This window comes from Mustela lutreola, chromosome 15 (genome assembly GCF_030435805.1).
Source record: "Mustela lutreola isolate mMusLut2 chromosome 15, mMusLut2.pri, whole genome shotgun sequence".
Taxonomy (NCBI): Eukaryota; Metazoa; Chordata; class Mammalia; order Carnivora; family Mustelidae; genus Mustela; species Mustela lutreola.
In genome coordinates, this window is record NC_081304.1 from 68,693,722 (window position 1) to 68,714,461 (window position 20,740).

The 20,740-nt window shown below is 44.2% G+C and overlaps 1 protein-coding gene and 1 long non-coding RNA gene across 10 annotated transcripts in view; one reads left to right on the forward strand and one right to left on the reverse strand.

The window, feature by feature from the left end:
- The window catches only part of LOC131815721 (conserved oligomeric Golgi complex subunit 2-like), a 163,183-nt gene extending 151,383 nt beyond the window's left edge, over nucleotides 1–11,800 (reverse strand). For all 9 annotated transcript variants that reach the window (XM_059147593.1, XM_059147591.1, XM_059147587.1 and 6 more), the window contains exon 1: nucleotides 11,593–11,800. In XM_059147593.1, coding sequence (XP_059003576.1) covers nucleotides 11,593–11,664 — 72 coding nt within the window. In that variant the 5' untranslated portion in view covers nucleotides 11,665–11,800. The remainder of the gene's footprint in view (nucleotides 1–11,592) is intronic.
- A 19-nt stretch (nucleotides 11,801–11,819) lies between these two features.
- LOC131815722 (uncharacterized) lies at nucleotides 11,820–17,350 on the forward strand. The gene is made up of 3 exons (XR_009347822.1): nucleotides 11,820–12,444; nucleotides 14,933–15,177; nucleotides 16,517–17,350. It is a non-coding gene; the product is annotated as an uncharacterized LOC131815722 (long non-coding RNA).
- The last annotated feature ends 3,390 nt before the right edge of the window (nucleotides 17,351–20,740 follow it).

Genomic DNA, 20,740 nt, shown 5'->3' on the forward strand with positions numbered 1-20,740 from the left:
AACACTCTATTAAAAAATTATACACCAGGGTCATGTAGGATTTATTCCAGGTATGCAACATTAGAAAATGTTCAACATTAGAAAATCAATGTGATCCATCATATCAACAGAAAAAAAATCACATGATCATATCAATGAAGGGAGGAAAAAAAACATTTAACAAAATCCACACCTCTTCATTATTAACCCTCAGGAAACTAGGAATAGGAGGACTTCCTCAACTAGATAAAGAATGTCTCCAAAAATCCACAGCTAACATGATATTAATACTGAGAAAATAGAAGACAGGGAATCAAGGCAAGGATGTCCCTCCTACTACTACTATTCAATACTATACTGGAAGGCCAAACTAATGAAATAAGGTAAGAAAAGGAAACAAAAGGTATACAACCTGGGCAAGAATAAAACTTTGTTCACAGATGACATGACTGTCTACAGAAAATACAAAGACTTCACACCCCACACCCTCCTGAAACTAGTCAAGTGATTATAGCAAGTCTGCACAATACACAGTTAAAATACAGAAGTCAATTGCTTTCCAATGATGTATCAGACAAAGGGCCAGTATTCAGAATTTATAAAGAATTTATCAAACTCAACATCCAAAAAACAAAAAAATCCAGTCAAGAAATGGACAGAAGACATGAACAGACCAAAGAAGACATCCAAATGGCCAACAGACACATGAAAAAGGGCTCCACATCACTCAGCATCAGGGAAATACAAATCAAAAGCACAATGAGACACCACCTTACATCAGTCAAAATGGCTAAAATTAACAAGTCAGGAAACAACAGATGTTGGCGAGGATGTGGAGAAAGGGGAATCCTCCTACAGTGTTGGTGGGAATGCAACTCTGGAAAACAGTATGGAGGCTCCTCAAAAAGTTAAAAATGTAACAACCCAATGACTTAGCAATTGCCCTATTAGATGTTTATCCAAAGTACACAAAGTGATTTGAAGGGGCAAAAGCACCCCAATGTTTATAGTCAAACTATTGAAAGAGCCCAGATGTCCATCAACAGATGAATGGATAAAGAAGATGTGGTATACACACACACACACACACACTCACACACACACACACACACACACATTACTCAGCCATCAAAAAGAACAAAATCTTGCCATTTGCAAGGACATGGATGGAACTAGAGGAAGACAAATACCATATAGTTTCAGTCACATGTGGAACTTAAGAAACAACAGATGAATATAGGAGAAGGGAAGGAAAAATAGAAACAGACAGGGAGGCAAATCACAAGAGACTTAACTACAGGAAACAAACTGAGGGTTACTGGAGAGGGGAAAGTTGGGGTAACTGGGTGAGGGGTATTAAGGAGGGCACTTGTTGGGATGAGCTCTGGGTGTTGTATGCAACCAATGAATCACGAAATTCTAACCATGAAACTAAAAGTACACTATATGTTAACGAGATTGAATTTTAATTAAAAAATTTAAAAAGTCAATTGCTTTCGTATATACCAGCAATGTACAAGAGGAATTTGAAGTTAAAAACACAAGACCATTTACATTAGCATACCAAAAAAAATTAATACTTAGGTGCAAATCTAACAAAATATGCACAAGATCTATATGAGAAAAAGTATAAAATTCTGATGAAAGATAACAAGCAAGGTAAGATGTGAAGTGGAAAGAAAGTCCATAATCTTGGGTAAGAACACTCAATACTGTTAAGAGGTCAGTTCTTCCCAAACTGATCGACAGACTCAATGCAATCCCAATCAAAATGCCAGGAAGTTATTCTGTGGATACCAACATGTTGACTCTAAAATTTGGATGGAAAACTGGAAAACCAAGACTCCCAGAGTAGTCAACAAAATATTAAAGAGCGGGGAAAAAAAGGAAATTGAGGATTGCCACCACCCAATCTCAAGACTTACTATTAAAGCTATAGTGATTAAGACAGAAGGTGCCTGGCAAAAGAGACAGGTGCTTGGAACAGAGTGGAGAGCCCAGAAAAACATCCACACACACAGGCAAAGGCAACTCAATGGTAAGGACAGTTTTCAACAAATGGAACCGAACAATGGGACATTGATAAGACAAAACAAACAAATGAAAAGAATAAAAACAAACTTTTCACACCTTTCACAAAACCTAAACGTAAAATGCAAAACTTCTTAAAGATGACATAAGAAAAAATGTAGGGATCCTTGGATTTGGCAATGACTTTTCAGATATAAAACCAAAAGCATGATCTACGAAAGAAAAAAATTGATGAGAGGGACTTTGTTAAAATTAAACTTCTCTGTAAAAGACACTGTTAAGAGAATGAAAAGACGGGACGCCTGGGTGGCTCAGTTGGTTAAGCAGCTGCCTTCGGCTCAGGTCATGATCCCAGCGTCCTGGGATCGAGTCCCACATCGGGATCCTTACTCCGCAGGGAGCCAGCTTCACCCTCTGACTCTGCCTTCCACTCTGTCTGCCTGTGCTCACTCTCGCTCGCTCTCTCTCTGACAAGTAAATAAATAAAATCTTAAAAATAAAAAAAAAAAAAGAGAGAGAATGAAAAGACCAGTCACAGAGTAGAGAAAATATCTGCAAAACACATCCATGGTAACGAACTTAAACTAAGAAATATAATATAAAGATGTCTTAGTAGCAACAAGAAATCAAACCTAATTTAAAAATGTGAAAAGAGCGGTGGCTGGGAAACCCAGTCAGTTAAGCATCTGCCTTTAGCTCAGGTCCTGGGACTGAAATCCACACTGGGCCCCCGGCTCAGCGAGGAGCCTGCTTTTTTCCCTCTCCCACTGCCTGCTGCTACCTCTCTGTGTGCTTGTGCTGTTAATAAATAAATAGAATCTTTAAAAAAGAAAAAAAAAAGGATCTGAAAAGATGCTCAACTTTGTATGTCATTAAGAAATTGCAAATTTAAACAAGGTACTATTACATATCACGTAGAATATAAAAAATCTAAAGCACTAGTAATACCAAATGCTAGCAAGGATGTGGGACAACCGAACTCTCATTCACTGTTTGGTCAGAATGCAAAATGGGAGGCACTGTGTGAGACAGCTTGGCAGTTTCTCACAGAACTAAACACATTCTCACTATAAGATCAGTAATAGTGCTCCTTTGTATTTACCCAAAAGAGCTTAAAACTAGTGTCCACACAAAAACCTGCACACGGATGTTTACAGCAGCTTTATTCTCTGAAGTGCCAAAACTTGGAAGCAATCCAATCTCCTTCAGTAGGTGAACAGGTACACTGTGCCACACCCACACAACGGATTATTCGACAATTAAAAGATGAATTATTAAGCCACAAGACTTCGAAGAACCTTAAATGCATATTGCTGAGAGAAAGACCAGTCTCAAAGGCTAAATACTATATGATTCCAACTCTATGGCATTCTGGAAAAGGTAAAAATTAACCAACATTTTTATTTTTATTTTTATTTATTTTTTAGGTCATCTCTATACCCAATGTGGTGGTTAGAACTTACAACCCCGAGATCAAGAGTCAGATGCCCTAGCAACTAAGCCAGCCAGGTGCCTCTGAAAAGGTAAAACTCTAGACAGTCAAAAGATCCTGGGCTGAGGGGTGAGCGAGGAGGGTGCAGAGAGAGGAGAAGAAACAAATAGATGAGGTACAGGGTTTTTCAAGGCAATGAAACTAGGCTGTAAGATACCAACAGTAGGTAAATAACATCATACATTTCTCAAAACCCACAGAACTTTAGAAAGCGGAGTGAACCCTAATGTAAACCATGGATTATTAATTAATACTGTATCAATGCTGGTTCATCAGTTGTAACACATGTACCACAACAATGTAATACATTAATAATAGGAGATAGTGAAGTTAGAAGAAAAATATCTTCTCTTTGTACTCAGGGGTATTTCCTATCTGAACCCAGATAAAGTACAAATCCCCCAAAAGGCCAGAAGTTGGGAGATCACAAGAGGTGTTGGAACACAGGAAAATAAATGAGCAAACCAGACATGCTGCAGGTAATTAAGAACCATTAACCATCAGAGAAGCAGTGACATCACTCAAAATTAAAACCAAGTAGAGTTTAAAGGTTTAGCTACTTTACTAACTAGCTGCAATCAGGGATGGCAAACAAAGACTAATTCAAAGTAACCTGGGAATTAATCATTTAAAACTTACCAATAATCTGAAATTAGTAGCTTTAATGCTATGAAAATTACATAGAATTTGGAAAGATTGAAGTTCTCTAAACTGCCAAGAAGTAAAACACTCCTTCCCAGATACATGGACTTATAAAATCACTATATACTATCTCCACGAGAAGCAGAATCCCCAGAACCATCACTCTGTAAAGATGTGAAGTACTAAGAGGGCATATGAAATTTATGAGCTCTGCCCTGAAACATGTCCCATTTCATCGAGACAAAAAACCAAAATAGTTAAGCACTAATCTGCACACTACATAGGGGTTGAAAGACATAGAAAGTTTGTGTGAGCTCACGTATGTGTGTGTTTCCAACCATTCTTGAAAACAATGGACAACAGAGATGAATAAATGTCCCTGTATATCCCATAAATATTCCTCAAATATTTATCATGCAACTCCAGCTCTGCTCTAAGACCTGGGGACACAGTCATGAAAAGAAAAGACAAGGTCTCTGCTTTTAAGGAGCAGATATTCTAATGCAGAAATGAGAAAATAAATATGTAAACAAACATTATATTAATGAACAGTGATCAAATAGTGATTAATGAATAGTGATCACAGCTAAAAAGAAAACAGGACACAGTAAAGGTCTGAGTGACAAATGGGATGTATTTTAACTTGGATGAACCAGGAAATATAGAACAATGAGTTGAGATCCAAATGACACAAAGGAGCTAGCCACAGGAAGTGTGGGAAGTGTTCCCGCCCAAGGTATCAGCATGTATACAAAAATGTCCTTGGAGCTCTTCCCTCCAGCCCTGCTCTCAAATCTCTGACCCAGCTAGGTGGGGACATAATCTAGGACTTGTGTCTCCCAAAACTCATTCTAAATCTTTGTTCGGTGACTAAATTATTCAAGCTTGAGAAATTAAAAACATATGCTAACAAGATCTTCCCACCATCTACAGAGAGATCATCTTAAAAGCATCATGAAATAGTAACACTGAAATTCTAAAAAACTTCTGTTCTAACATTTTCATCAATTTTATATCAAACTCCTTTGTTGAATTTATATACCCATTTGACATATTTATGAAGACAAAAAAAAAAAAAAAACAACCCTACATTCCGTAAATGTATTTATCCATCTAACAAATATTTGAGTACCTAATTACACTCTGTTCCAGCTGGTTTCTTCTCTTTATCTCTTTTTTCCCCTCAATTTAACACCAATCATAATCTATGTAGGCTTTTAGTTCGCTTTTCAAAATTAATTTCTTGAGCTATTTAAAGGAATTATCCAGTGCTAGAGTTCTCAACACTGGTCACACATTAGAATCACTTAAGGAACTTTTTTTTTTTTAAGATTTTATTTATTTATTTGACACAGAGAGAGAGATCACAAGTAGGCAGAGAGGGAGGGAATCATGCTCCATGCTGAGCAGAGTGTCCATGCAGGCCTCAATCCCAGGACCCTGAGACCATGACCTGAGCTGAAGGCAGAAGCTTAACCCTCTGAGCCACTAAGGCACCCCCTCACCTGAGGAACTTAAAAACAAAAAGCCCAAAGGGCACCTGGCTCGTTCAGTCACTGGAGCGTGCAGGTCTTGATCTCAGGGTTGTGAGTTCAAGTCCCATGTTGGGTATAGAGATTACTTAAAAAAAAAAAAGAAAGAAAGAAAGAAAGAGCCCAAGTCCCAGTTTGTGATTAATTTGTTTAAATGTTTCAAGAAATTTGATGCTAAATGTTGTAAGACTAGTTAAATAACAAAATGATATATTTACATAATACTTCTTGCTCTGAAATTTTGAACAAAGAACTTACTAATAATCAATAACTTAGTAGACCAACATTTTATTTAAATAAGTTTTATGGTACTACAAAGAGTGAATTAGAAAATCAAAAGCAAGGAGAAATGGGCATGATGTGAACATGGGGAAGCAAGAGAAAGCAAGAAAGTAGGTGACCAGGAAGCGAATGCTTAGCTCTGAGATCCTTCTCTGAGAGAAGGACAGATTAAAACCTAAAAAGAAAGAAAAGAAGGATCCCATGCACTCAAGGAAAGAGAAGTCCCCCAACATCCCTCCTGCTTTTTCCAATATAAACACACAGCTGGGCCGACTTACCACATCCTGGTTGGTACCGACTTTATCAACTTTTCTATTTAGGCCAAACTTGACCGGTCAATGATGGAAGGCCTGTGTGCCAAGTGTACCAGTTGTACAACTGACTGTGTAATGGCTGAAACTGAGAAACCGGGGTAAAAGTATCAAGAGGCTCTAAGGATTGCGAAAGAGCCAAGATTCAAACGATTACCACATACACACAAGACAAACTATGCAGATGACTGCTCAGTACAGAAGTAATTCAGAGTGTTACACTGTGGCATCAGCTGACCCAGACCCAGAAGATTGCTGGAGTTCCCATCATGGACATCTCTAACCATATAGACGACACTGAGCGAATGCCAGATGATGATGGAGCCCCTCACTCCTATGTCTTAATAGAGTTCCTCAGCTCTCCTTTACCAACTTCCTGTTGCCAGTTCATACAAGCAATTCTCCTTACCCAGTTCCTCTGTTCTGAGCTATGGCTAAAGACAGTCACTTTTTTATGTTTTGAAACTGATTATCTTGTACCATTTTACTTTTTGTTGCATCTTTTTATAAATCAGATGACCGCTCACAAGACAAAAAAAAAAAAAAAAAAAAAGGAATGGAAAGGAAAGATCAAAAGGGAGGACAAAAACAACAAAAAAACGGTTCTTTTTTGCCGGGAACCCTTCTTACAAGTGCCAATCAGATAAACTTTATCTGATGTTACATCGTCACAACTCCTCTACCATCAGGGAAAGTAGTTCACATAAGAAAATTTCTCTATAAAATGAGTTCCAGGCTTACATTCCATATTTGACTAATTAGAATTTCATTACGATGTCTGTCTCAAACTGATGCGGAAGAGAATGGAATCTTGTCATCAAGACGTGACATCGAATTAAGAACCCACAGGGTAAGCACTCAGCTCCTGTGATACGAATACGGCTCCTGGGGATGGGCGACTCTGGGCAACAGTGGCTGACCTGCGGGCCTGCGGCTATCTGCCATCTGTCACTCTTCCCTCTTCCTCCTCTGTCAGCTGCTATCTCCAGCCACCGTCAACAAAGTCCACCTCAAACAGCCATCACTTCCCTCTGGTCCCATTTACCGTAGCTAAGCTCCAGGCCAGGCATCCAGATCATGAGCCCTGTGGGAACTTCTTCTAAGGTAAGAGGTGGCCCTATTGGCGAAATGCAGGTGCCAAGGCATGCGGACATTGTGCCATCTTCTGCGCTATTCTTAATGTTCTGATTGTCCCACTTCCCTCAGTTCCCACCTGTGGCCTCTGGAAAGGAACATATTACAGTAGGATTTCCAAGGACTGATGCGTGGGGGTCAGGAGATCTGGCCTGTGATTGGCCCCAACTAGCTGTGTGGCTTTAAAGGAAGTCATCACACCTCAGGCCTCAGTTTCCTTATCTGCAAGCCAGGATGGACTAGAGTCTTTTCAGAGGAGCCGGCAAAGATCACATAGATAAGCACCACCTCATTATACTAACAAGCAAACAGAAGGCCGGAGGCGAGTGATTTGCCCCAAGTCAGACATAAGCAGGCAGAGAGCAGAGCCGAGGATGGGACCCACATCTGCAGGTCACAGCTAATCAGCCAGCACAGTACAAACAGATCTGAGCAGCTGCTCATTCTTCCCCTTTTCCGTTTTGTCCATCAGAATGCATGCTCCCTGCAAACAAGGACACACAGGACCTGCTTCCTGTCTCAAAATTCCCAGTTCACCCAATTAGAAAGGGAGGAGCCTCAAGGACTTACACCCCCACCCCCACACATGGTTCCCTTACCTATGGAACATGAGGGTACATACATTCACCGTCCAGAGGGCTCCTGCCTTCACTTCTCATGGAAAAGGTCATCATGTGCCTACCCAGGGTGCCAACGAAGCCACAGGTTCCAGAGAGGAACTGACACAGAGAAGTTCGAAGGAGGCAGATGGCTCAGCACAGAAACAAACTGTCTACCAAGGAAAACTACCCCATGGGGGATTGATTCTTTTTGAAATACGTTCGAGTGCGTGGGAAAATGGTTTTTCAAGAGCTGGTGGACTGACCAGTCACCTGGTACATACAAGATCACATCCGCATTCTGACAAGAGTGGCTTGCCTGCAGTGTAGACCAGGGGCCAGGAAGACAAGGAAGGCGCATGGAGACTGGGTGAGAAGCTTCTACGGTGTGACGGCAAGGGCGCGCTGCAAAGGTACGAGAAGAGATGGAAAGAAGTATATGGACTCAAGAGGTTTAGGAAGCGAAATCCACAGGACTTGGTGTGACAGACTAGATTTTGGAAAGGTGACAGAGTAGGAGTTGACTTCTGGTTTCCCGACTCCAGGCTAAACGGATGAAGTGTTTACTGAGAGAGGCAATAGAATAAGAAAGGTGGTTTTCAGTGGAGGAGGTGCTCATGAATTCCGTCTTGAACCTGATGAGTCTGAGGGGCCACAGACACATCCGAGAAGAAAAGTCAGCAAGTCCGATACACAGAACTGGTGCTCAGGAGGCGTGTGGACCAGAGACAGGAATCTGCCTTACCTGCTGATAGGTGGTCATGAAGCTGCACAAAAGGTCATCTAGGGAAAGAAAGGAACACGGGGCTGAGCCCATAATCAGCATTCAGTGGCTACCAGGAGCATGACTTTGCACAGGAGACACATCAGAGAGGTAGAAGAAAGACAGGAAGCAATGCAGAGCATTTGGTCTACTGCGATGTCGAGTAAGGAGACAGAGAAAGGTCGGGTGCGCTGACTTAGAAACAGTTTTGGTAAGAACTCTTTAGTGGAACGACAGGGCCTGAAGGGTGGAAGGTGGGAAAGTCAAGTCAACCCCTGAGCACGGGCTGTGATGCGCGTCAGTGACAGGGCAATACCTAGAGGTGGGGCAGTCAAGTGGGAGAGGATCAAACAGGAGCGCGTGATGGGAAGGAGTGCAGGGGAGAGGATCCTCGCAGGCTCCTGGAAGGGCGGGAGGGCATGGACTCCGAGCCAGAGTGGAGACTGAACCCGAGGAGGAAGGAGAGCCCCTCCCCGTACCAGGCGAGGAGAAGGGGACAAATACAAGAATGGGCTCATGATCAGCAGGATGGAGGAGGTCCCGTGGGATGGCTGCTAATTTTTCTGTACGACTGGAGATGAAGTCATATGTTGAGATGGAAGAGGAAGGCTACATGTGATGTCAATAGCACACCCATGTAAATGGTCTAATTTATCTGTTATGCCACTTTCTCCCCCTACTACCAATACCTTATGTCCTGCTCATCTATTATTTGGCTGTCAACCCAAAGGATTTTCGTATTTCTAAGCCGACAAAGTATGATGTTGCCAGTGCCTCTGCCCCAGGTGACCCTTCCCCATCTGCCATTCCTGCACTTTGATCACCTACCTCTTTTGCATACCTTTCCCCTTCTATTTCTCATTAGATCTCATAAACATGACTTTTTAAGTAGTCTCTTGCCACCAGTCAGCTCGAACTCAACAGATATGACCATGCAACTTCCTGCTGTAAACCTGACTGCAGCTCTACCATGAAGACTGCATCAACATGGACCCCTCAATGTATGCAGTGTCCAAGGTGCAACCCGCAGCCCCACCCCATCTCCCTTTTGACCGTCTCAGTCTCACTCCAAAATGTGCCAAACAAGACACCTATGTAGAAATACAACCCTGACAGCAAGCTCTCCACTCATTTCTGCCTCGGAACTGTAACTTAACATCTCTCTGACGGAAACACAAATTGCATATAACCTTTATCTCCAGCTCCCACATAGAAGATCAATACCACTTTACACAGAACAGCTGTTCCATGTATTTTCCTTCTATGTATGAAGGGGTCACGTTCATTAACACTACAAATTGTACATTATATTCAGAAATGTCAGAGCCTTGAAAGAATATGGAATTGCTGGCATTCTAGCCACTTTCCCAGTTTGCTCTCTTCCTACCTCTAAGTCCTACTTTAGAACTGCTATTTTGAGATTTCTATTTTCCAAAGCTGCTTTGACCAAAGGCATTCTGTCAGCTCAGAGTGAGAAAGATGGCGGGGCGAGGAATTGCGAGAAAATGCTAGTGTTAGGCTCAAAGAAAGCCTGACGAAGTCCAAAGACAGACAAGCTAAAGAGACTTCCGTGCTTTGACATTCTTTAAGTCTGTGTGTGTGCCTTTTCTTCTTCCAATGACCTCTCTCCTCATCACGTGTCCTTCGTTAACAAAAGGTTTCTGGATCAGAGAATTCACTCTGTGCTCTCCTTCAGACACTCCATTCAATTTACACCTGTTATTACAGTGGCTTAACATCACCATACAAGGACAAGAGTACAATATACCTTCGTCTAGACATCCCTACATATTAAAAATGATATGGCCACACCGCAGAGGATCCAGACATAAGCACTTTTAAAGCCAGAGTTTGGGAGATGTGATCTGAATGCAAGTATCAAAAAGGAACTAGCTGGTTAACCCAAAAAAGAAAAAAACATATTATGACTTGAAGCCATAAAAAAGTAAGAAATTCAAACTCTTTTCAGAATTTTAGGTACCTACAGAGCCAAAACTTTTTAAAACTGAAACCAGCTACTAAATCCCAATCCTTAGAAATTAAACATATACGTTTTGATAGTTTAAGTACAGACCCAGAGGGATACAGAAAACAGATAAAGCTCCCCCTGGCTCTAATTCAAACCTTGGGACATTTTCAAGGCTATGTCTGATGAACCTTTCCTGTCAGTAAAGTCTTTTCAGTTTAAATTTCTATTCTGTAAGTTTATGTCCTACAGTTATCTGCTGCCAGCTTCAGGCTGACCTCACCAAGAGAAGTAGGGAAACTTTAGAAAAGGAGTTTGGTATGCTTTGTAGTACTGGACCAGAACCAGTAAGGTCAGTACAGTCTTTCAGATTTCTCATTCTGGGAGCTTAAGACGAAAGTCAGGCATAAACGTTAGGTTAAGTGCCTTTTTGACCCGATTCCTGGTAAGTACGTGTGTTCAGAGATGTGTTCAATGCACAGTCGCTCAGCTTCTAGGCACAAGGCACTGGGAGGCTTCTGTCAGGCCGGGGGAGCGGCGGTCTGACTGTGCCGCACGGTACCAGAGGCGGGTCCTACGGGTCCCGGGCTTTTACCTTTAGCTCAAAACCACTTGCCCTGAACTTTCAGGCCTTTTCACTCAATGTGCACGATTTCACAGGAGTGCTTTCTCCAGGCTGCACCTAGCCCACCCGAGGCCAAGAGACTCACTGTGAAGTGCAGTGAGTTCCCCGCCGAGGACCCGTCCGGGGCGGGGACGGCCCAGGAAGCCCGCAGGAGAAGCCCGAGGAGAGGCCCCGGAGGGCCAAGGAGGGCAGGCCACCCACAGCCCGGCTCCGGGGAGCAGAGCCCAGGCGCGCACCTTCATGAACTCGTCCTTGTCGAAGCAGAGCGTGTCCGGCCCCTTGGGCAGGTTCATCTTACTTATCTCCATCCCGCCGACCGCCGCCTCTCAGCACCGACACTCGAGCGAGGAAGAAAGGTAGGAGTCTGCGCTGAAGCCATGGCGTTTCCACCGCACAGAAGGCACCGCTTGCTCCAACATGGCAGCGCCCCCGCCCGGCCAATGAAAGAGGACGCCGCAGGCCCGCCTCCGCCTGCCTCCGCCAAGAGAGGCGCACCGGCCGCTGCCGTGGAGCCAGGAGGTGGTCCTGCCGCCGAGCGGCGGAGGGCGACACTACAACCTCGCCTACGTTTCTGCAGGGCAGCCCCGCCGCTGTTGATGCCGGGTGAGCGGGAGAAGGGAGGGCGGGGAGGGTCAGGGGCGCTCCCTCCCCACCTCGCCCTTTCCCTCGGAAAATCGGCCTGCGAACCTCTTCCAGGTCCTTCTCCCGAGATTGTCCCGCGGGAAGCATAGCCGTGGCGGGATGCTGGCCCTTTACTTCTGCGGCCGGTTGTCCAGAGAGGGGGGAGCGTCCGGGTGTCAGGCCCCCGGTCCCGGGCGCCGCCGCTGCAGCCACCTGGGCGCGGAGGCGTCTGTGGGAACCCGGCTTCCGCCCTTAGCCCCGGCACCCACCCGCGAGCGTGGCTTCTCCCCCGCTGAGCTTGGCTCCAGCGATCAGTAGGGAGGAAGGTGGTCAGCTGGCAGCCTCGGGTCGTCTGGGCCGCTCCCAGCTCCACTTCAGCTCAGCTGCGGGGCGGCCACAAGTTTGGGTTCTCAGAGCTCTTAAAGAATCACTTCGCTACCGGCCGGCCGACAAAACGCAGCCGACAAGTAGATGTGGGAGCATGTTTATGTCCAGTCCGCTCTAGAATGGGCGGAATCGTGTGTTTGTGGCTAGCGTTGGTTCGATCGCCACACCTGCCCCCAATTTCCGAGACCCCCCCTCCTCCTGCCATCCACCCCACATTTATTTTGAGATTTTTCTTTCCTCTTCCCTTGCTCTTTCTCCCACTGTCCTCCCCTTTAGTGGGAATGTCATGGTCAAATGATGATTCATTTCTCTTTTTTTTTCTCCGTGAGACTCTGACAGCTCAAACCACAGATCTCACCCGTGCCCTTCAGGCTGCAGCTTTGCTGTAATAGCCCAGGACTGGGCTGCCCCTCCCAATGCTGTGATCTCCCAGAGATAGCAGGAGCAGTCCTTAGAAAGGGATGGGACACAGCAAGACAATGGCTTACTGTGAGTCTTGCATTCGAGTCACTCCAAACGGGAAACTGGTCACTTTTTTTTTAAACGTGAGTACAGGGACGCCTGGGTGGCTCACTTGGTTAAGCAGCTGCCTTCGGCTCAGGTCATGATAACAGGGTCCTCAGATCAAGTCCCACATCAGGCTCCTTGCTCAGCAGGGAGCCTGTTTCTCCCTCTGCCTCTGCCTGCCATTCTGTCTGCCTGTGCTCGCTCTCTCCCCCTCTCTCTCTCTGATAAATAAATAAAAAAAAAAAAATCTTTAAAACCTGAGTACAGAATCTGAAACAATACATTCCCTAGCAGTGGGCCTGGCAAGGCCTTGTTGAGGAAAACGTGCCCAGTCAATATCCAGAGACTATGACAGGTAGGATGAGAGCTGGAATCTTATTTGGAGAATCAGAATAAATTGCCAGGGGAGCAACTATGAAAGTGCATTCTATGCCCTGTTGTGGTCATTTGGATATAGGGAATGAAAGCCTCATTATTTGGTCTTTGTTTGTTTACTCTTATTATGAAAATTCTCGAGCATACACCAAAGTGTGTAGAGCAGAAGGATCCCGGCCCTTCCGAGTACTTATCACTCTGCTTCCCCAACTGTTTCATAGGCCCTCCTCCTTCTACTGCCCCCAAAGTGCCTGTATTTTTGTTTTTGGGGGAGAGGGGAGGTCTGGAATATATTTTAAAGTAAATCCCAAACATCACATCATTCCCTGCTCCCCAAATATCTTGGTTTACACATCAAAGAAGAAGGAGGAAGAGGTGGAGGAGGGGAAGACTGAGAAGGAGGAGGGATGAAGAAGAGAGATTTCCGCACAGGCCCACTATGCCAAAATCAATAGGCCTAATAAGCTATTCCGATTGGCTCTGAGAGGCATGACTTTTAGCCTCTCAGACTTTTAGGGCCACAGTGCTAATAAGCGACAAGGGCAAATTCAGGCAGCGCAAACAGCAAGGCCCACACTCATCACCAAGGCACCGAGGTGGGGGGCAAGGGTGCCAGACCGACGGAACAAAGTTGTCTGGGAACCCCACCTGCTCTAGAAGTCCAGATGAGCGAGTAGTTGAACTGTTTTTTACCTTCATTGTCATTCCTTTCTGAAATTATTGCCGGCCTTTGGTAAAGACATGAACCTGAGCTTGTGCAGCCTGGGGTACTGATCTTGGGGTTGCTGAAGAGAATGAAAATCCCTGCTGCCTGTTCTCCTTCCAAGAGTCAGGAGGGAACAGTCAAGACCCCATACAGTGCACTGCCACTTGGAGCCCTGTCTGTGGCAGTGGCGTGGCCCACCAAAGCCAGGAGCAACAGGCAAGACCCCAGACCCCAAATGCTAATGGAACACCCTGGGGAGGACGAAGGAAAGGCAGAGAGTCAGCGGAAACCTTCCCAAAGGACATTTCCCTCAGTTTCATCTGGGAGCTGACATTCAGCTGGTACACACCCCTTCAGCCACACAAAGTTTGGTGACTAGCCTCTGGCCAGAACCTGCTGTGTGTCTCCCTACCCTGAACCCTTCCCAAGATCCCTACCATGGCCTCGCGGTCCAGGCACTGGGCGTGTAACACTTGACTCTGCAGGGGTCCCCGGGACAGCTTTTGGTTAGTTAGTTGTCCACGCTGTTAAAGATTTTACATGTTTGACTCTCGTCTTTGGTGATGGTACCTATTTCATAGGAAATAGAATCTGGAATCCAGGAAACAGGCTGGAAGATGAAATTAAAAAGTGGATACAAAGCTTCTAATCAGAGCCAGACACAATCGGCGATCAGCTATATCCCAGTCTCTCCCCTCTTCTCTGATCTGTACTTTCCTTAATGAGGAATGAGACTTTAAGTTGACTTTTTTTTATCTTCAAGTCTCTCTCTCTCTCGATTCCCTAACTTCCCTCTCTTGCCTTCATTTCATCCTAGAACTTGTGCCCACGACTTCTTTTCTAAGTAAATATTAACCCCCTTTGACTCTGAATCTCTGGAAAATTCTCAGTTCCCTATTTTTGCTGGCACTGTGACAGGTCCTCATTTCTTCTTCCCACTCCTCTCTATTTATAGTTTTCACATTTTTTTTTTTTGGCAGGTTGGCTACAGAACACTCAAAAATTGCAAAGAGAAATATTGTGTTCTGGAAATTCGTCCGAGCATTTTTTTCCAATATCATCCCTTATGCTCTTCTGATCCTCTCTTGAACTGTTGGACTAAAGCAGCTGACGCTTCCACCAGCAACCAGAGTCATCCTGTCCACTACTGTGGGAACAGAGGGTTTCCATTTGGAACTGCATACTGAGCCTAAAGTCTGGTGGCCCTTTGGTGCCAGGATAGCACGTATGGGATGGGTGGGACATGGAGGACAAGCATCATGGTAGAGGTCTCCATTTGACCAGGAAAGCTCACAATGAGCCAACAGGTCCATTTCAACATCTTCTGTATTTTCCTTATAACCTGTTTCATTCCAGAGTGGATTTGAGATCATTTAGTTTGATTCTTAAATGTTTCCCATTCCAACCTGAAACAGACTCATTCTAGGGGCTCCCAAATTCTGCCTCATCTTCCTAATCAGTTAGTACCCCAAATTGGGTATGATAGTGCCAGAACATTCTTCCATGTGTATTTTATAACAGACTAGTATTTTATTAGTTTTTTTTCAAACTGATAAGAATGATAAGGGTAACTTTTTTTTCTTTTAAAGCATAGGCAAAATCACGAAGGACATTGAAATGAACCTAAAAGATTACAGTGTCTTCCAAGGGAAAACAGGTGTTGTCTCATGTACCCTTCTGGCCTGACCAATTCTATGGGATATTCTGTGCATTTCTTGTCTTTGAGCTATTTTGCAACTCTATAGATTGTACATAATTGATGTGGATGCAGATGATCTTGTCTAGCTATATGTAAGTGAATTTTGTACACTGGAAGTACAGTTGACCCCCTTTCCTTTGGTAGAAGGCAGTTTTGCATCCATTTGCATTCTATTTGCATATCTATTTGCATCTATCAAAGCAAATTCGTTTAAGTATTACTGATTGTATATGTGTCTGCCTGGAGATTCTTGATTGAAGTGGTGGTAACATCTTAGTGGTTCCCGAGCTAATGAATGAATTAAACAAAATCCCTTCAGGCATTCATCTCATATTTGTAAAATGTTCCTTATTTAATCTTTTCGAGAAAATGATACACTAGCAAACCATGACAAGATTCTGGTAAATGAAAAGTGCAATGAAATCAAATCGGAATGAATTTTAGAATTACCTTCAATGTGGCCCACGCTATGCCCGAGGCAGAGAATGAATGAATCTCAAAGATATGGCTTCTGGCCCCCAGGAGTTACAGTAATCTGTGTCAACATTGGCATGCCTGAGAAATGCATGTGACATTCCCATCAGGGTTTCCCCGGTGGTTCAGTTAACCTTTCTCTTCCAAGCTACCCTCTCTTGTAGTGATATCAACTGTGCCCTTGGTTTCAGCTCCCATTCCCTAGCCAACATCTCTCCCACTGATACATGACCATCTGTTTCTTTCCTACCCACCAGGCCCATGTAACTGACTACCTACTCATGCTATTTCACTGATGCCCCACCTGTGCCTCAAAACCCAGCATGTTCAAAACTTGATTCATCATCGTTTCTGAAAGAACGGCCTATCCTCTTTTGCTTTGTTTCTTTAGAAATGATTCTACCAATGCCAGCGGCATGCACCAGAAACCAGGAAGGAATCATACAGCTGAGCCAACCTGCTGTACTTTAAAACACTTGACCACAATTCTCCAGTGGATACTCAACCCTGGCTTCAAACTCCCTTGTCTCTCTGGTGAGTTTGCTTTCCCTCTAATGGATGACCGTTTCACACCTTCAAGACTTGCCTCAACAATCCCTACCCCCACCTCTTCTGAACTATGTCACCTCACTCCCAGCTCCTGTCCTAGGGATGAGGGAGCAGAAGGCAAGCTTATGACAAAGCAGAAACTGGCACCCTACACCCTCTCCCCATGCCATATGTGTAACATTCCTCATGCACTCCTGGCTGCCCTAAAGGAAAAACGATGCTTAACTGATAGAGATCCCAGTCCTGCAGGACAGGAGTCTCCCTCCATCTACAAATGTCCTAGCGACTTACAAGGAAGGAAGAAGCTTTCTCATCAATAGCCTGACTTCCAGAGACCCATACCTCAGTTTCCGGAAGCCCTACCATCACCCTCCCCTCCATAAAATTGTGGGAGGCTAAGGGGGAGGGAAGTGTAATAAAACTGAATTTCTTATAAGCCCAAAGCCCACTGACAAGGATGTGTGATAGGAGGAATGTAACATATCTCCAGGAAACTCCCGACTGTCTTCATGCTTTCCCTCATTAGAGGCCAAAACAGCCTTGACTTGACAATAACCAGGTCTCCCTTATCCTGAAATTCTTCTTTAGCATATGACAGTCCTTCTGGACACCCCCTTTGTCCTCACCTTCCTCAGCTCCCAGTCAACCATGCCTCTCTCTGAGCAGCTCTTTCTGCCCTTGGGTCCTGTCCCTGTGTTTTAATAAAACCACCATTTGCACCTAAGACGTCTCAAGAATCCTTTCTTGGTCATCGGCTCTGGACCTCACCCCACCAAACTTCACCTGTGTTCCAAAACTTCATCACTAGTGTCACACTTCAAGAAAATAAAAGCCCTTTGTGTAGGAATTCCCTTATCTTACCACCACCCAATCAAATCTATACCTACATTTGTATCCATTTTTAATTTGTTTTTAGACATTTACTCAACAAATATTTAGTCAGTGCTACACACTGCCCTGAGTGTAAATCTGTGGCAAACGACACAGAAAAGTCCCTGGCATCATGGAATTTACATGGTAATTGGAGAAATGTACAAGGAACACAGAAAGAGTTGAAGACAGAGCAGGTTTATTGAGAAGAGCAGACATCCCCAGCTGGGGTTTGTTCTTCCTTGTGTCTGGGATTTGTTCCCTCCAGCCCTCTCCAGGCCTCCACTCCCAGGGTCAATATCAAGTTCTCGTTCCAATGGATCCTTCCAGTCAGAAGACAAATGACCTTTTTCTGAAAAACAAAAGGAAAAAACCCAAAACAAAGACTTCCTTTAACCTTCTATCTTCCTATAACAACCTCCATATTTCTCTCCCCACCTCATTCCCAGCATAGCTTGTAAAATATTTGTCTCCACCTGAGGGTGTAGGGTACCATGTCCCCAAGGGTAGTTGAAAAATCTCTATAAAGAATCCTTATGTGCAGATCATTTTAAGGGAGTCCATTTCCAGATCCAAACTCCATGTGTGCTCTGTAGGATCGATGATATGCCCATTCTTGGGTCTGATATCAGGATACTCCTCTCCTTCCTGGAAGATCAAGACACTCCTCTCAGATCTTATTAGAGTGTAGGAATTGGGCTGATACCAAAGTTGAAATACCAGTTTTGTTTCAAATAATGCCCTTCTGTGGGCAGTCCTGGGGCTCTGCTTTTAGGGCTTCCTCTCCTTATTAGGGTAAAGGTTAACATCGGAAAGGGGATTTGGGCAGATGTTGGAAGTGCTCTGACATCAGAATAACAATCAGTTTTGGTTAGTGACACTCATTCCTTCATATTTAAATTAAACTACATATTTTTAGGGACATAATAGGGAAAGGCACAAGTAAGGATTTTAATGGTTTCATTCCATTCCAGTGTGGTTTGGGAAATAAAATAACAAAAAATGAGACTGTTCTGCTTTTAAAAAAATCAACTTGTAGCAAGCAAATGTTATTCCAATGAAGTCGATCCATTCCTATCTCATTTTCTTTTTAAAGATTTATTTATTTATTTGGTAGAGAGAGAGACACACACACACACACACAGAGAACACAAGTAGGGAGAGCGGGGGAGGGAGAAGCAGGCTTCCTGCTGATCAGGAATGTGGGCCTTCATCCCAGGCCCCTGGGATCATGACCTGAGCCAAAGGCAGCTGCTTAGTGACTGAGCCACCCAGGTGCCCTCTATCTCATTTTTTAAATGTTTAATATTTTCAACACCTAGTTAATAAAATATACATATATTGTGATGAAAAGTTTATAATTAAAAAGTTTCAGATGCCCACTTAAAAATGTGCAAGGTGTGTGAATTCTCATAGGCGGTCCATGCACCATGCACGCCTATCACTAGCAAACGTGGATGTACTCAGTGTCTCTAGGTTCCCGCTTCCTTAGTGCCCTCTTAATCACTTGGTTTTTCTTCCTACCATCCTGGACCTGTATTCTCAATTTGCTTCTCTATTTCATCTCCGCCCCTTTGAAGAGCTTGATTCTGGGTCTTCTGTAGCTATGCGTTTGCTCTCTCTCTCTCTCTCTCTCCCTCGATCAGGCTTTCGCAACCTAGAACTATTGATACCTGGTGGGTGATTCTCTGTTGTCCTGCTGTCCTGTGCCCTGCAGGACAGTTAGCAGCATCTCTGGTCTCTAGCCACTAGATGGCAGCAGCACCCCCCCCCAGTGGTGACCACCAAAAATGTTGCCAGATATTGTTCAATCGGCCCTGGGAGCAAAACTCCTTGCCTCCCAGCCCCAGTTTAAAAACCACTGGTTTAGCCGATTCCATTCAGCATCATTGATTTAAGTTCTTTGTAGAAGCTGAAGGCTCTGAAGTTAACGTCTTTAATCCTAACCCGCCCTTGGAGCTGAGAATTACATGGCCAGCTGCCTGCAGCATATTTCTCCATGAATATGTAACAGGAGTCTTATTTTCACCATCATTTCTATCCTGCTCCCTCCTCAACCTTCTCCTGTCCCAGTCTCCCCATCTTAGTAAACAGCATCCCCATCTCCTACTGGCTAAAGCCTCAGCCCCTGGGATAAATTCCCCCTTTCCCTTTTCTCGTATCTAATCCATCAGCAAAACCAACTGATTTGATCTCCAAAACAGAAGTCAGACTTGCTCACTGCTCTTTATATCCACTGCTCCCATTTGAATCCAAACCCTGAAATTTTTTTTGCACTTCAGACACTGTTAACAGTCATTGGTCCCATGTCTACACCTACACAGATATTTTACAAGATCGCTAATCACCGCCAAGTTGCCAAATCCAATGATTAACCCTCAGATCCAATTGACTCAACCTGTCAGTCCTATAGACATAGAAGTCCCTCCACTTCTCTGGAAATATTCTATCTTTTTCATCGTGATGTTGGCTCTCCCTTCCTCTTCCACACTGGTCATTGATGATGGCTCCTTTCCTGGCTGGGTTTTTTTGAGCTTCCTGACCTTTAGACATCAGTCCTGTGCTCTGGGACTCGGACCTTCTGCTTGAGTTTTCTGTTGTGTTAAAAAAAATTCAGCTGAGTACATTTTAAAGAACCTATTGGCTTTATTCAATGATTCACGAAATGGGCAGCATCCTGCTTGCAGAGTGAAAGGAACTCGGAGGAGCTGTACAAAATGAAAGACTTTTATAGGCAGAAGAGAGGAGGAGCAAGGAAGTCATCGTCAGGCAAACAAAGCAGGTTGGTTATGGCCAGGTGACTTGGCTTCTGGGGATGGCAGGGGTCCGAGGGAGTGGGGATCAGGTGGTGTCTGCTTGCCTGGGCTCAGATTCCATTTCTGGGACAGCTGAAATCATAATTAAGTCTGGTTTGGGGGACATGGGGCTTAGCATAAGCAACTCCATTTTGGGCCTCTTGTTTTGTTTTTAATAGTTACTTCATAACAAATAATAACAAGTTTAGTAACTTTAAACAGCTCAGTTTACTATCCTACCATCTCTAGCTGTCAGGAGGCCAGATACAGCTTAACCAGAGTCCTCGGCTCTGGGTCTCACTCAAAGGAGGAGAGAAGGCGCCCACCAAGCTATGTTCTCACCTGCAGGTTCCACTATGGAAGGCTCTGCTTCCAAACTCACTCGGGTGTTGGCAGAACTC